The 16,381-nt window shown below is 38.6% G+C and overlaps 1 protein-coding gene across 1 annotated transcript; it reads left to right on the forward strand.

Moving 5' to 3' along the window:
* Positions 1-14,955: 14,955 nt before the first annotated feature.
* LOC112786012 (uncharacterized) lies at positions 14,956-15,840 on the forward strand. The gene is made up of 3 exons (XM_025829437.1): positions 14,956-15,081; positions 15,403-15,615; positions 15,685-15,840. The coding sequence occupies exons 1-3, from the start codon at positions 14,956-14,958 to the stop codon at positions 15,838-15,840; spliced, it is 495 nt and encodes a 164-aa protein (XP_025685222.1).
* The last annotated feature ends 541 nt before the right edge of the window (positions 15,841-16,381 follow it).

Genomic DNA, 16,381 nt, shown 5'->3' on the forward strand with positions numbered 1-16,381 from the left:
AGTTAAGCGCGAATGAACATCTTAGATAGGAACAAGCGTGTTTGAATGGAAAACAGAAATACTTGCATTAATTCATCGAGACACAGCAGAGCTCCTCACCCCCAACAATGAGGTTTAGAGACTCATGCCGTCAGAGAATACAAAGTTTAGATCTTAAATGTTATGAGCTCCAAAATAAGTCTCTAAAAGTTGTTTAAATACTAAACTAGTAGCCTAGGGTTACAAAATATGAGTGGATTATGATGGATGATGCAGAGATCCACTTCTGGGGCCCACTTGGTGTGTACTGGGGCTGAGATTTAAGTGAGTCACGTGCAGAGGCCATTTGTGGAGTTGAACGCCAGTTTTTGTGCCAGTTTGGGCGTTCAACTCCAGCTTTTGATCCTTTTCTGGCGCTGGACGCCAGAATTGGGCAGAGAACTGGCGTTGAACGCCAGTTTACGTCGTCTATCCTTGTGCAAAGTATGGACTATTATATATTGCTGGAAAGCCCTGGATGTCTACTTTCCAACGCAATTGGAAGCATGCCATTTTGAGTTCTGTAGCTCCAGAAAATCCATTTTGAGTGCAGGGAGGTCAGAATCCAACAGCATCAGCAGTCCTTTTTCAGCCTGAATCAGATTTTTGCTCAGCTCCTTCAATTTCAACCAGAAGAATACCTGAAATTACAGAAAAACACACAACTCATAGTAAAGTCCAAAAATATGAATTTTTCCTAAAAACTAATGAAAATAGACTAAAAATTAACTAGAACATACTCAAAGCTATATGAAATTAACCCCAAAAAGCGTATAAAATATCCGCTCATCAAGTACAGGACAAGGTTGAAGAAGAATCAACTCAGCCAAGGAATGGAGCACTAAAGGATGCAGATGCTACAAGTGGCACCATCCCTATCCTATTCCCACACCTTGCAAGAAAGCCCAGAAAGCAGACGGAACTTGATCCCAAAATGGTAGAAATTTTCAAAAAGGTTGAGGTAACTGTTCCCCTTTTTGATGTTATTCAGCGAGTACCTAAATATGCAAAGTTTCTGAAAGATTTATGCATTCAAAAGGATAAAATTAATGAATTAGAAACTATTCCTTTAGGTAGTTCTATATATGCTTTAATAGGAGGTATACCTGAAAAATGTAGTGATCCAGGTCCATGCATGGTTAACTGTACCATTGGAGGTGTAATATTTTCTGATTGCATGTGTGACTTAGGAGCATGTGTTAGTATAATGCCATTGTCTATATATGATACCTTAAGGCTCCCTTCCTTAAAAATGTCGGCAGCTCGTTTTGTGGTAGCAGATAAAAGCATTATTACAGTAGTTGGAATTGCTGAAGATGTACTAGTGAGCATTAAGGGGCTCACATTTTCCATTGACATCTATATCCTGAAAATGCCCCCTAATGACTCAGGAAGACTGTCATCAATCCTGCTTGGAAGACCATTCCTAAAAACTTCGAAGTTCAAGATGGATGCATTCTCAGGAACTTACTCCTTTAAGATAAACGGCAGAACAGCGAGTTTCCGTTTAAATGAAGCTATGAAGCACCCTCCGGAAGATCATTCTATCTTCCAGTGCAACATCATTGATGAAACTATAGCTGAAGTTCACCAAGAAGAATTAGAAGAGAAGCACATGGAGCAAGGTCCAAGTGTGGGGACACCCTCTAAATATAATAAAGACACTTTACCATTATCATTAGCCCCGGATGATCCAGAGCCTAGTCATGAGCAGAAACTAGAATTGAAGCCCCTTCCTCCACACCTCAAGTATGCTTACCTTGAGGACAACCAGAAGTTTCTAGTTATCATTGCAAGGGAACTCACTTCTCAACAGGAGGAGCAACTGCTCAGTGTGCTGAGAAAACATAAGAAAGTAATTGGATGGAGCTTGGCAGATATAGTAGGCATTAGCCCTCAAGTTTGTGAGCACAGAATATATTTAGAAGAGGAATCAAAACCCGTCCGTCAACCCCAAGGAAGATTGAATCCCACCATCTTAGAAGTTGTCAAGAAAGAAGTAACCAGACTACTTGAAGCAGATATCATTTACCCCATCTCAGACAGTGAATGGGTCAGTCCAGTACAAGTGGTGCCCAAGATGTTTGGAGTCACAACAGTCAAGAATGAGCATGGAGAGCTCCTGAAAACTAGAATACAGAATTCATGGAGGGTTTGCATTGACTATAGGCGTCTCAACCAAGCTACTGGCAAGGATCATTACCCCTTGCCATTTATCGATCAGATGCTTGATCGCCTGTCAGGTAAATCACATGATTGCTTTTTAGATGGTTATAGAGGATATTTTCAAATTCATATAGCTCCTGAGGATCAGGAGAAGACCATTTTTACATGTCCCTTTGGAACGTATGCATACAAAAGGATGCCTTTTTGGCTTATGTAATGCACCGGCTACTTTCCAAAGATGCATGATGAGTATCTTTTCAGATCTTATTGAGAATTGTATGGAAGTTTTTATGGATGATTTTAGCATATATGGTGATTCGTTTAACCTTTGCTTGGATAGTTTAGCTAAAGTATTAGACAGATGTGTTAGTTCAAACCTTGTATTGAATTTTGAAAAATGTCATTTTATGGTAAAACAAGGGATTGTTCTAGGACATGTTGTCTCCAAAACTGGTATTTCAGTAAATCCAGCAAAGGTAGATGTTATTTCTAGTTTACCTTATCCCTCCTCCATGAGGGAAGTCCGTTCGTTCCTAGGCCATGCAAGTTTTTACAGGAGATTCATTAAGGACTTCAGTAAGGTAGCATTACCTTTATCCAGACTGCTACAGAAAGATATTGAGTTCGAGTTCAGTGAGGATTGCATGCAAGCATTTGATAAGCTGAAGATCGCCCTGACTCATGCTCCAATTGTGAGAGGACCGGACTGGAGCCAGCTATTTGAAATTATGTGTGATGCCTCCAACCATGCAGTAGGAGCAGCGCTGGCTCAGCGCGAAGGTAAAGATCCTTTCGTAATTGCTTATGCGTCTAAAACCTTAGATGCTACTCAGTCTAATTACACCACTACTGAAAAAGAGCTTCTTGCTATTATTTTTTCTCTGGATCAATTTTGAGCCTATTTACTTAGTACTAAGGTAGTAGTGTACTCAGACCATGCAGCTCAAAATATTTATTAGCTAAAAAAAAGTCCAAACCAAGGCTAATACGATGGATACTGTTGTTACAAGAATTTAATTTAGAAATTAAGGATAGGAGTGGTAACCAAAATTTAGTGGCAGACCACTTGAGTCGCCTTGAGCACATTAAGGATGACTCCACTCCTATCAATGATACTTTCCCATTTGATAGCTTGCAAGCAGTATCTGAAGTAGTTCCTTGGTATGCACCTGTAGCTAATTATCTAGTTAGCCATACTTTCCCTCCAAATTTTAACAAACATCAGAGAGACAAGCTGAAAAGCGAGTCCAAATATTATATATGGGATGACCCATATTTATGAAGGTGTGGTGCTGACCAGGTAATTAGAAGGTGTGTACCCCAAACAGAATTCCAATCCATTTTAGAGACCTGCCACTCTTATGAGAGTGGAGGACATTTTGACCCTCAAAGAACAGCTAGAAAAATCTTAGACTGTGGATTCTGGTGGCCTACTCTTTTAAAGATGCTGCTGAATTTTGTAAATCTTGTTTCCCATGCCAAAGATTTGGTAATATATCCAAGAGGGATGAGATGCCTCAACATATTATGCTTTTCTGTGAAATTTTTGATGTTTGGGGGGATTGACTTCATGGATCCATTTCCAAACTCTAATGGTTACCTTCATATACTGTTAGCTGTAGATTACGTTTCTAAATGAGTGGAAGCAATTCCTACCCGTACTGATGATGCTAACACTGTTGTTTCCTTTGTTAGAAATCATATTATCTGTCGCTTTGGATCACCACGAGCAATTGTGAGCGATCAAGGCACTCACTTTTGTAACAGGAGACTAACAGGATTACTGAAGAAGCATGGGATTGTTCACAAAATAGCAACAACTTATCATCCTCAGACCAATGGACAAGAAGAAGTGTCTAACAGGGAGATTAAACGCATTCTGGAGAAGATAGTAAAACCTCATAGGAAAGACTGGAGTGCTAGGCTACAAGATGCACTCTGGGCATATAGAACAGTATACAAAACACCCATCGGGATGAGCCCCTTCCGCTTAGTGTACGGAAAGGCTTGCCACCTTCCAATAGAGGTGGAACACAAGGCCTTCTAAGCGATAAGGGAATGCAATATGAATTTTGAAGAATCTGGTGCTGAAAGAAAGCTGCAACTAGCAGAATTGGAGAATCTTCACCTAGAAGCATATGACAACTCCAGGCGATACAAGGAGAAGATGAAGGCTATCCATGACAAACACATAAAAAGGAGAGAATTCAGACCAGGGGAGTTAGTTCTTCTTTATAACTCCAGACTAAGGCTTATGCCAGGTAAATTGAGATCAAGATGGGAAGGTCCCTACAGAGTAGAAAAGGCAGAACCATACGGAGTTTTTCACCTGTGTCATCCTTCTAGTTCAAAATTCATCAAGGTCAACGGACATCGCCTAAAGCTTTATCATGGAGAAAAGATTAAGGATCACAAAGAACTAGAGGTCTTCCTCTTGGAAGACCCACCAATAGCAGCAGAATGAGCTTGAAGAACGTCCAACTTAAGGACGTAAAAGCAAAGTGCTAGGTGGGAGATAACCCACCTTGGTATGATCATTCCGTTTTAGTTTTAGTTTTGTTTTATTTTATTTCACTTTATTCTATTTTAATGACTCTTCTCATAACCTCTGCATATAGTTTGCATTTGCATTTGCATTCTGCATAAAAAAAAAAAAAACACGTGACGCGCAAGCGTCGCTGACGCGTCCGCGTCATAGGTGCTTTCGAAACATGAAGAAAAGAAGCAGAGAGTCACGTGAAAGCGTGGCTGGAGGCGTGCCTTAGGCACAACCATGCCCACGCGAACGCGTCGCTGATGCGTCCGCGTCATTTTGAAAACTAGCCTCCCCACGCGTGCACGTCACCCACGCGCACGCGTGACCCTGCAAAATCGAAGTAAAAAAGGTGTATGGCAGAGAGTTATGATGAGTGAGGCTGGAATGATGCTGGAAGCACAAGCCCTACCACGCGAATGCGTGCCCCACGTGTCTGCATCGTTTTTCAAAATATGGCCATTCACGCGATCGCGTCACCCAAATTTTTGGCAAAATGCGTATAAAATAGAGAGTTGTGCGTACACGAGGCTGCACTCGCGCCAATAGCACAAATCAGGTCATGCGATCACGTCACCCACGCGTCCGTGTCACCTAAACTTATCACACACCACGCGATCGCGTGCTCCACGCGTCCGCGTCACATGCGACGCACAGTTTATCCAGATCAGCGCCAACTATCTTATCTTTTCTTCCCCAAATCTAAATCTTTTCTTTCCCTTCTTATTTCTTTCTTCTCTCTTCTTCCTTCTTTATTCTTTCTCACTCTTTACTTTCTCACTTCCTTATTTTTCACATCCATTATCAAGGTTCTTTTCTTTCTCTCTCTACTTTTTACTTTTCCATTATTATTATTACTTTCTATTTATGTTTTTTTCTTCTTCTTCTTCTTTTCTTTTTCTTTCTTTTTCCTTTTACATTATTTTTAATTGGTGTTAGAAATTTAATTGGGTAATTATTTTCTTTTATATTTTGCTTGTGAGTTATTGTGAAATTGTTTGACAATTAATATTACTTCTTAAAGGGTTGCTTGCATGTTCACTTTAATACTTTCAACAACATATTCACCATGCATGCTATGTGTTTGTGAAAAAGCCCTTATGACATTGTGCATTATTTTATATTACTCTATTCTACTACTCTAATACCTGTCTTTCACAAAACCCCTTATATATTTTATTGATTAAATATAATTGTCAATACAAACAGATTGTTAGTTTGAAAGAGTTGATAATCTAACTTGGACATTTAATGCTTGATCTATGCTACTCATGCCTTTGCCGGCATGCCAATAAACATCTTGCATTTAATAGCCATCACATGCACTTGCTATATTTCCATTGATGAACTTTTCACATGTAGTCATGACCATGTGTTAACGACATCCTCTTTTATCGTGCATTGATTATCACTTGTACCTTCCTCTTCCTTGCTCTAACCCTTAGCTTTACATATTACTTTCTTTTTCCTTTTTCAGGATGGCCACCAAGAAGGGTAAAGAGAAAGCTACTCCCAAACCACCAACAAGTAAAGGAATTAAAAGAACATTAGTGGTAGAGCCCTCTTCAACAGCAGTAAAGCCCTCAACAAAACGAATCAAGAGGATCATCAAGGTCGATGAAAAAGAGAAAGCTTTTTTAGCAAAGGACACTGCGCGGTTCACTAACCGCTACTGTGAGCAGATGTTCCCCATCCTGGCTGAGAGAAACTATAATAATGAGCACCTTCTCATCCTCCCGACCAACATTGTTGAATTTGTTGAGCCGCGAATTGAACAAAGACAATGGGATTCCTACGAAGATAGTCACGGCAGGTTAACCTTTCATGGGTAGTTGAATTCTACTCCAATTTTCACACGCCAACCATGCAGTCTGTCTATGTCCGTCAGAAGCAAGTTCCCATAACTGAAGAGGCCATTCAACGAGCTTTAGATCTTTCCCCTGCACCAGAAGGATTGGACGCATTCCAAGAAGCCTCATTCAAACACCAGACATACCAATTTGACTGAGACACTGTTCTCAGAGTTATAGCACAACCTGGTAGCAAATGGATCTATGGATACCATCGATCTCGACCTAAGAGCATATTGGCTTCAGCACTCACCTTGGAGGCTCGAGTATGGGCACAAATCATTTCTCATTACGTCTTTCCGAGCACTCACGAGTCCTCCTTCACTGCAGACATGGCTGTTCTACTCTGGTGTATCCTTACAGACCAGCACCTCAATTTACCAAGACACATTCGGCATGCTATGGGACACCTATAGATTACGGGCAACCTACCTTTTCCTGCCTTAGTTTCAGATCTAGTCTCAGCAGCCGGAGTCTCCTACAGAGCTGGTGACACCAAAGCCATGATTCCACGAGATGATCAATACGTCCCTAACAGGAAGTATATTAGACCTCCAGCAGCCACTATCAACCGGAGCACAGAACCAGCAGAAGATATTCTTACTCCTTCTACATCACAAGCACCTTCAACAAAATAACTACTCCATCAGATACTTGAAAAATTAGACCGGCTTGATCGGCAAGGAAAGCAAAGGGAGCGCCGTAACAAGCGCAGATTTACGGACCTCAAGGAGCTACTTGTTGGTAACCACCCACCTAAAGAAGACCCAGACACCCTAGACTCCACTTCATTTACCAGCACAGGGAGCCATGACGGTCCCGATTGTGGAGATGCTGCTACCAGCCCCCCTTTGTTCCTGACTGACGGCACTGAGGACAGTGCCAAGCTTTAAGTGTGGGGAGGTCGGTCAGTACCTAACTTCCGGAGGTAATTTCTCTTTCTTAGCACCAATAGAATAGGATATTTATTTAATTTTTCTTTTGTTTAGGATAGAATAAAATTGCATAATAATAGGTTATTTGTATGTATGTTCTATTTGGTTAGAAAATAATAAGTTTCTTTTTAAGACCCCATTTTTGAAAAATTTCACTAATTTAAATCAAAATTTTTGTGTTAAACTTGTTTGGAAGTTGTATTTGGAACAAAGTTAAAAGCTAGAACACACAATCTGTGAGACTTGAGCCTAATGACATGGTTACAATATTTAACCATAAAATTTTATTCTTGTGTGTTTACTTCTCTATGATTGTGATCTATATATTGTTCCATCCTATATGTCCAATGTTTAATGTGTTATATGCATGCATATGATTGAGGCCATTATTTTATTAGCTCACTTAACCCAAATAGCCTACCCTTCCATTTACCTTTGTTAGCCACTTTGAGCCTTTTAATCCCAATTGTTCTATATTTTACCACATTACTAGCCTTAAGCAGAAAAATAAGTAATACCCCAAATTGAATCTTTGGTTAGCTTAAGATAGAGATTGTGTGTCAATAAAGTATGGAAAAACTATGGGAACATGGGTTAATAAGGGAATGTGTCATGATAAAATATTGGGAATTTGGGTACCTACTCATGTGAAACTAAGAAAAATTATAAATCCATGTGCATTGGCAATGTTATTTTTATGCTGCAAAAATAATCCCAAAAATATTCAATTAAATAAGTAATTAGATAAATAAATATGGGAACAAAATTACCCCAATGCTAAGTTAAGTTCAATAAAAAAAATTCAATGCATATGTGATACAAGTTAAGAGAAAAGTTGATGCATGAGTATGTAAAACAAAAGTGGGAAAATTTTTGGTAGTTAAGGATGATTCAAGAAGAAAATAGAGTATGTATGTTAGGTGAAAGCTTAGGATAATCAAGGATTCAATTTATAACTCACTTAGTCATATATATACCCTCACCATTACCTTGGCCCCATTATAACCTTGAAAAGACCTCATGATGTTTGCATTGGTACATTAAATACTTGTTGATTGGTTAGGTGAAGAACAAGGTTTAGAAAGCATGATTAGAGAAGAGTAGAGTGATTACCCTATACACTAGAGTGACTAGAGTGCATATACACCATCAGTGAGGGTTCAATGCTTAATTCTATGTTCCCTGCTTTCATGAGCTGTCTTCTTACAAGTTTACTTGTTCTTACTATATAAATTTTAATTAGTGGAATTTGAATTATATTTGTCTTGAAGAACTTATTTTTAACCAAGTAAACAAAATCATGTAGTTGCATTCATACACATAGGTTGCACTGCATTGCATGAGTCTTACTTTTCCCTACTCATTTATTTTATCTCCTTAAGCTAAGCATGAGGACATGCTAATGTTTAAGTGTGGGGAGGTTGATAAACCACTATTTTATGGTTTATCTTGTGTTTAATTGAGTGGTTTCATCAAGCCTTTACCTACTTATTCATACGATTTGCATGATTTTATAATCCCTTCCTAGTATTGTTTTATGATTGAAAACTTGCTTCCTAGAGATCTTTAATTAGTATATTTTAATTCTCCTTTATACCGTTCGATCCCATGATCCGTGTGTTAAGTGTTTCAGGCTTTATAGGATAGGAATGGCTTAGAGAATGGAGAGCAAGCTTGCAAAAATGGAAAGAACACAAGAAACTAAGGAGATGACCAGCGAACACCGACGCGCACGCATGGCTCACGCGAGCACGCGGAATAGAGAAAATTGCAGCGACGCCTGCGCGTGCCTAACGCATACGCGTGGATTGGAGTCTACACAAATGACGTGAACGCGTGGACAACGCACTCGCGTGACAAGAAAAATCACTGAATGACGCGAACGCGTGGATGACGTGTACACGTGACCTGCGCGATCTGCAGAATTAACAGAAAATGCTGGGGGCAATTTCGGGCCGCGTTTTAACCCAGTTTTCGGCCCAGAAACACAAAGTAAAGCCAGGAAACATGCAGAGACTCAACACACGACTTCACATATTCTCATTAGGATAGTTTTATGTTTTTAGATCTGAATTTAGAGAGGATTACTCTCCCTCTAGGTTCTCTTTACATTCCCAGTTTATTACTTTTGCTTTTGGATATTGAAGAAGTCATTACCTCCGTTGAAGATACTATTCTAGTTTGTTTCCTTACTTACTCTTTTATTTATTCCCTGTTTTTAATTCTTGTTTAAATTAGTAAGTGGATTATTTTCATGAATTGTTAATGCAAAGGATTACTTTTACTTTTAATTAATTTTGAATCCCTATTTTATTCAAATTCATCATGTCTTCTTCTTATATTTTTATGAGCGTTATATTCATGTCAATAGAGTAGATTCCATACTTGACATGGGGGTTGATTAGGAGGAGACACTTGAGTTGGAAGGCTTAGGTGTTGATTAAACTGGAAGTTGTTGGCTAGTTCTGTATTTACTAACGCTAGAGCTTCCCAAGGGAGAGGACTAGGATTTGCGAATAAGAGTTAGCTCAATTACCTGACTTTCCTTTATTTAGTAAGGGTCAATTAAGTGAAACCAATAACCTTTTTAATACTACACTTAAGAGATCCCAACAAGGATAGAACTTTCAATTAATCATTCCCCCAATCAAGGCCTTTTATAATAGAATATTAATAATCATTCTTAGTTTTTATTGCCTTAATTTACAATTATTTAATTGCTCATTATTCAACTCTCAAACTCTCGTGGAAATTCCTAATTAATAAAATAGCATCCTTTCTTGCAACTCGTTGGGAGACGACCTGGGACTCATACTCCCAGTATTTTTCTATTCTAAATTTTTGTGACGCTCTTCTAAATTGGTGAGACAGATTTTAGCTGGTTAAGAGCTATACTCGCAACGCTGTTCTATTATATTATAATCTCTTAATTGGCCTAACTTCTGCCCCTCGCCAGTAAGCACCCTCAAACCCTTTGTGGAATGTTGAATTAGTGAGCTTTATATTGATTGTGGTGATAATTGTGATTTTAGATTAAAAATTTCTGGTTGGTTGGGGTCAAGATTGAGAATATGGAGCTTGGATTGAGCTTTGGTGGCTAGAGAGCTATTTGGTGAGGTTTTGGTGTCTTGGAAGCTTGGGAAACACTAAATTGTGAGGTGTTCCGAGATTTAGGAGGAATTGGCCAAGGTATGATTTTAGTTTCTCATAACCAAGGTTGTCAAACTCGCGAGTCTGAGTAAACTCGTGGAGCTGACCTAGACTCGACTCGCGAGTTAACTCGTAGACTCGTACGAGTTCACCTCTTATGAAATTTATATATATCATACATAATGTATATTTACTCAATTCTAACCCTTCAAAATTAATAATATCAATCTTAAAGCACATAATAAATTAAAATAATAGCATACATTATAACAAATACTTTAAAATACACATTCAAATCCTCTATAATTATTCTTATACAAATACAACATAGAACACACAAAATGAAAAATTCTAAATATGTAATACTAAATCTTTAATTGAATATTGAACAATATCAAATAATCAAATTAACTATAATAAAAATAATTAATTACTAATCAGCCATGAATGGATGAACCATCTGGCTATTTAACATAAACGATAAGTAATAGGCTAAAATTAGAAGCAATAAAATTTAAAAAGCAAAAAAAAAACTAAATCAAGAAGCAAAGGCTCAAAGAAAAGGCAAAAGACATACAAAAAATAGAAGATACAGAAGAAAAGAAGAGGAAAAGTCCCAGCAACAGCAGATCGAAGACAAGGATCCAGCAAGCAGTGGTGGTAAGGGTGCAGCAGCAGCACAAAACGATGACGACAAATAGTCATAGATTTCACGACAGTACAAACCAGAGCAGAGATAGGACTGTAGGGAAAGTAGTCGAACTCGTGAACAGTGATAGCACGATGGAGTTGCGAATAGTGGAAATGTGAAGAAATATAAAGCAAAGGGCAACATAGGTAAAATTCACAAAGATAATTGCGTAAATCAGAGCAGAGGTTGCAGACGCATGCGAACAACGACAGCTCGACGGGGAACGACGACTACGGCAGAACACGAAGAAAGTGAGACTAGAGAGAAACGACGCAGATGAGTGAGTTGTGAGTAAGTTTTCTTTCATTCTTTGGGAGTGTTATCGTAACCCTAATAAAAAAAGTGTATTTTTGGTTTCAAAATGACGCTTTTTTGAGCAAAAATGAAGAAAAACACAAACTCGCTAACTTGGTCCTAGACTCACGAGTTTGTCCGAGTTTGACCGAGTCTAGCCGAGTCTAACCGAGTTTACTCAAGATAGAGTCTATGCCCGAGTCAACTTGATTTCATATCTAAACTTGTAAACTCGTACGAGTTTACGAGTTAATTCGAGAGTTTGAGAACAATGCTCATAACTAAAATATAATGTGTCATTAAAACTTAGGCTAGACGACCTAGGATAAGTTGAATCTTGTGTTTGATACATACTATGTTAATTGATGTGTGATGTTTGATTGATGATTATTGGGCATGAGGAATGTTGATGATGGTGGGCAAATGATTTATAGGTGTATGATGATGTAGGTATTGATGAGTATGCATATTGTTATGTTGAACATGAATTATTGTGTTAAAATTGTTGAAATAATTAGATTGGAGTGTTGTGGAGTGATTTAGTATGTTGGTGGCATAGATTGGCTGGTTTGCTGTTGTTGTGGTAAGGTTTGGTAAGTTAAAAAGGTTTGGATTGGAAAAGTTTGGGAAAAATTGAGAAGTTAGCTTTTGGTAAAAAGATGATTTTAATGAACGTCGGCGGTTCATAACTTGAGCCTCGATTTATGGATTTGAATGAAATTGATTTCAAATTAAAGATATTTTCAATAGCTTTAAAACGATATAAAATTTGAGGAAAATAAAATTTTGTAAAGGAAGTTATGGACGTCGAAAGATAGGTGCAGAAAACTGATTTTAGTTAAGTTGTAGAATTTTGGAAATGCTAATGCGTGTGTACACACACACTGCTGTGCACACGCACCGGGCAGAGTGTGAGTTTCGGCTCGTGCGCACGCACACTAAACTATGTTTTTCTACTAATTGACTTCCCGACAAGCTTGTTATCCTCCGAAACTACTATTTTGAATAAAATACAATATTTCTAAACTATTGACCATTATTCTAGTTTTTTCCAAACTCCTAAAAAACTTTGTTTAAAGCCTAATAGGTTGTTATTGGGTAGCGGAGTGTAGATATGATTGTGGACAGAAGTATCTTATTGGTGAAGAAAGAGGTAAAGTGAATGATAATGATGGTGGAAGTACTGTACATATTATGAATTATGGATGATATACACCGGTGTATGTTATATGATTATGATATTAATGTTTTGAGATTTTGGGGATGCACAACAGAGGGACAGTCCAATGGTTAACAACCAGCACTTGTTGGGTTGGTTATATAACCGACAGATGAGACTCATCAGCCATAGGACAGGCATGCATCATATGCATCTATGTGTTTGTTTGGTATGCCTTGTTGAGAATGCTTAACTGATCATATGATCTACTTGCTACTTGTTTATCTGCTGTATCTGCATTCAAGTTGTGATTTCTTTGTATGTAATACATGTGTTTGAAAATAAATAATTCGAGTGGCGGTTGGGAGGTTCAGAGGAGTTGGAAAGGGGAGTGTTAGATTAGAAGGAAGATCCTTAGTTATTTGTCTAATTTACTTTTGGTTTAGTTATATTTTATAAGATTAAATCAAATGTCGGAATTTCTAGGATCGCCTCTGACTTTTCCAGGACCTTATATGTTAGTTATGTGGGCACTGTTACCATGCTGAGAACCTTTCCCATACATATTTTGTGATTTTCAGACGCAGGACGTGAGGCACCTCGCCGAGGCATTCTGGGAGTGTCTGAAAGTGAATATTATTCTTATCCTTATATGTAGATACTTATTATCTTCACTATAAATGTATATTATGCTTATCCCTCTTAGAGATTGATTTTGGTGAAACAGGTTCTGTACACTGTATTTTGGGCTTTTTGAGATTTTCAGGTATATTTGTATATATGTATATGTGCTCTGGCCGATTTTTAACTTCGCGAGCCAAGTCAGAAGCTTTGCTATTTGTCTTCTTGAAATTCTTTTCCTATGTATATATTTGTCGCTTTACTCTTATCCTGTTCCGTTTACATATCACTTACGTGAGTGCTGCGCTTTTCTGTTTAACACTTTTGTTTTAACCTTTCTTCAAAGGCTCCTAGATAAAACCTTTTCTATCTATGTTATATATATAATTTTACTTTTAGAGGTCATAATTCCTTGCCATTTCAGTTTTATGACTTAAGCATAAGACTCTGTGTGGTATGGTGTTACTTTATGGTATCAGAGTAGTTCGTTCCTGTAGAGTCTGAGGGACGGACTGACTATGATTCTGTGCATACTCTGTGTCTGTGTGTCTATGTGCTATTAGGATATCTGACTGATATGTGTTGCATAAACATTCATGAGCATGCATTTGGGACTTTGAAGCACTAGACTTGTGATATTGAGACTGATCACCTTGATATCGGTTGTTTGGTGTGTATAAGAACTAGATGGCGCCTCGTGGACACCGTCGTGGTTGAGGAAGAGGTCGAACTAGTAATGAGGAACCCGAAACACATACGAATAACCCGGTCAACTTCATGGCTGCTTTGGAGAATATGGTTGCTGCTCTGCAGGCACGGAAGCACTTGGACAACAGATGAACAATGGTAAAGGGGAAAATGGCAGGAATGGAAATCAGGGCCCAATAACACTGGCAACCTTCTTGAAAGTCAATCCACCGATATTCAGAGGGACCACTAATCTGACTGAAGCTGATAATTGGTTTCAGGCAATAGAGCAAGCATTACAAGCACAACTAGTGCCTGAAGATCAGTGCGTTGAATTCGCAACTTATCAGCTTACGGGAAAAGCACTGCATTGATGGCAGGGAACACGACACTTTCTATAGCAGGGTGATAATCCTATACCCTGGGACGCTTTTCAGGCTGAATTTTACAAGAAATACTTTCCGAATTCAGTCAGGATGACAAAGGAACTTGAATTACTGTAGCTAAAGCAGGGTGCAATGTCAGTGGCTTAGTATACGAATAAGTTTGAGGAATTGTGCCGGTTTTCCCAAATATTTCAGGGTGCTCCAGGAGACTTCGAGGAGCAGAAATGCATTAAATATGAGGGAGGACTACGGAGCAACATTCTGAGCATTGTGGGACCTATGGAGATAAGAACTTTTTCTGAATTAGTAAACAAAAGTAGAGTGGATGAGGATTGTGGAGGAAGGCTATGTTGGATAAATTAAAACACAGTGGATCCTTCCATAGGAATCAAAGTAGAAACTTTGCACCAAGGGACCAGAACTTTAAACAAGGAGGCTATGTTCCACCAATACCTCAGGGACAGAATGCTTATAGGAGAGGCAACAATAACAACACTAATCCTCAGGGAAGAAGGTTTGGGAAGCAGCCTCAGAACGAGTTGGCTTGTGCTAGATGCAGAGATCATCATTCGGGAACCTAGTACAGAGCAGGTTGGGGCTTGTGCTATTTCTGTTTTAGAGCCGGGCATAAAGTCTTGAACTATTCGAAGAAGCAGAGGCAAGGTACTGGGAGAGAACAGTAACCAGAAAGAGTGTTTACTACATCTGCCGCAAGTGCCAAGGGGTCTGATACATTGATCTGAGGTAACTATGAAATAGCTAGTAAAATTTTGAATTTCTTGTTTGATTCTAGAACAAATCATTCATTCATAGCATTTGATAAGGCTAGTGAATTAGAATTCAAGATAATTGTGTTGGGTTATGATGTGAATGTGCATAATGCTACTTCTGAAGCTGTTGTGACTAGATTAGGCTGTCCAGAAGTGTCATTCTAGGTCCAACAATGAGAATTTGTCTAATGACTTGATTTGTTTGCTGATGACTGGTCTTGATCTCATCTTGGGATTGGATTGGCTATCTAAAAACCGTGTTCTACTTGATTGTTCCGAAAAATCATCACATTGTATGTCAGACGGGTCGGAAGGACCGGTTGTGGCGAAGGGGTATTATTTGAACTCTGTGGTGGTAAATTGCTCAGAATGTGAATGTTAGGGTATTATGCTATTGGCTGTAAATGTGTTGTGAGAGGAGCAGAGTTTAGAACGAATTCCAGTAGTGAATGAATTTCCAGAGGTGTTTTCGGAAGACATTCCTGAATTTTCTCCTGCTCGGAAAACTGAGTTTGCGATTGAGTTGGTGCCTGGAGCAGGACCAATATCGATTGCGCCATACAGAGTGTCTCCTTTGTAGCTAACTGAACTTAAATCTCAGCTTGAGAATTTAATGAGCAAAAACTTTATCTACCCAAGCGTTTCACCGTGGGGAGCACCGGTATTAGTAGTGAAGAAGAAAGATGGTAGTATGTGTCTCTATGTGGACTACAGGCAACTGAACAAGGTCACGATAAAGAATAAATATCCACTGCTGTGAATCGACAATCTAATGGACCAGTTACAAGGAGTTATAGTTTTCTCGAAGATTGACTTGTGATCCGGTTACCACCAAATAAGGGTGAGAGACGAAGACATCCCTAAGACTGCTTTCAGAACTCGTTATGGTCATTACGGATACATTGTAATGTCTTTTGGGTTGACAAACACTCTTGCCGTGTTCATGGACTACATGAATAGAATCTTCCGTCTATTTCTGGATAAATTCGTTGTTGTCTTTATTGATGACTGTAAACCCCGTTAAATTAACAAATAATTAACTAATAAATTAAATTTTAATGAAATAAATTAGAAATGCTAATTTTATATTAAAATAGGATAGAGCTAATTAAAACGAGAAT

The sequence above is a fragment of the Arachis hypogaea genome, chromosome 20 (genome assembly GCF_003086295.3).
Source record: "Arachis hypogaea cultivar Tifrunner chromosome 20, arahy.Tifrunner.gnm2.J5K5, whole genome shotgun sequence".
In the NCBI taxonomy this organism is placed as follows: Eukaryota; Viridiplantae; Streptophyta; class Magnoliopsida; order Fabales; family Fabaceae; genus Arachis; species Arachis hypogaea.

Bases quoted from the DNA above. Each gene is read 5' to 3' on its own strand.
- LOC112786012 (XM_025829437.1), top strand. From the start codon at position 14,956: ATGCTTATAGGAGAGGCAACAATAACAACACTAATCCTCAGGGAAGAA. The intron at 15,082-15,402 runs GTTGGGGCTTGT...TGACTAGATTAG, and splicing joins GGGAACCTAGTACAGAGCAG to GCTGTCCAGAAGTGTCATTC. The intron at 15,616-15,684 runs GTAAATTGCTCA...TGAGAGGAGCAG, and splicing joins ATTATTTGAACTCTGTGGTG to AGTTTAGAACGAATTCCAGT.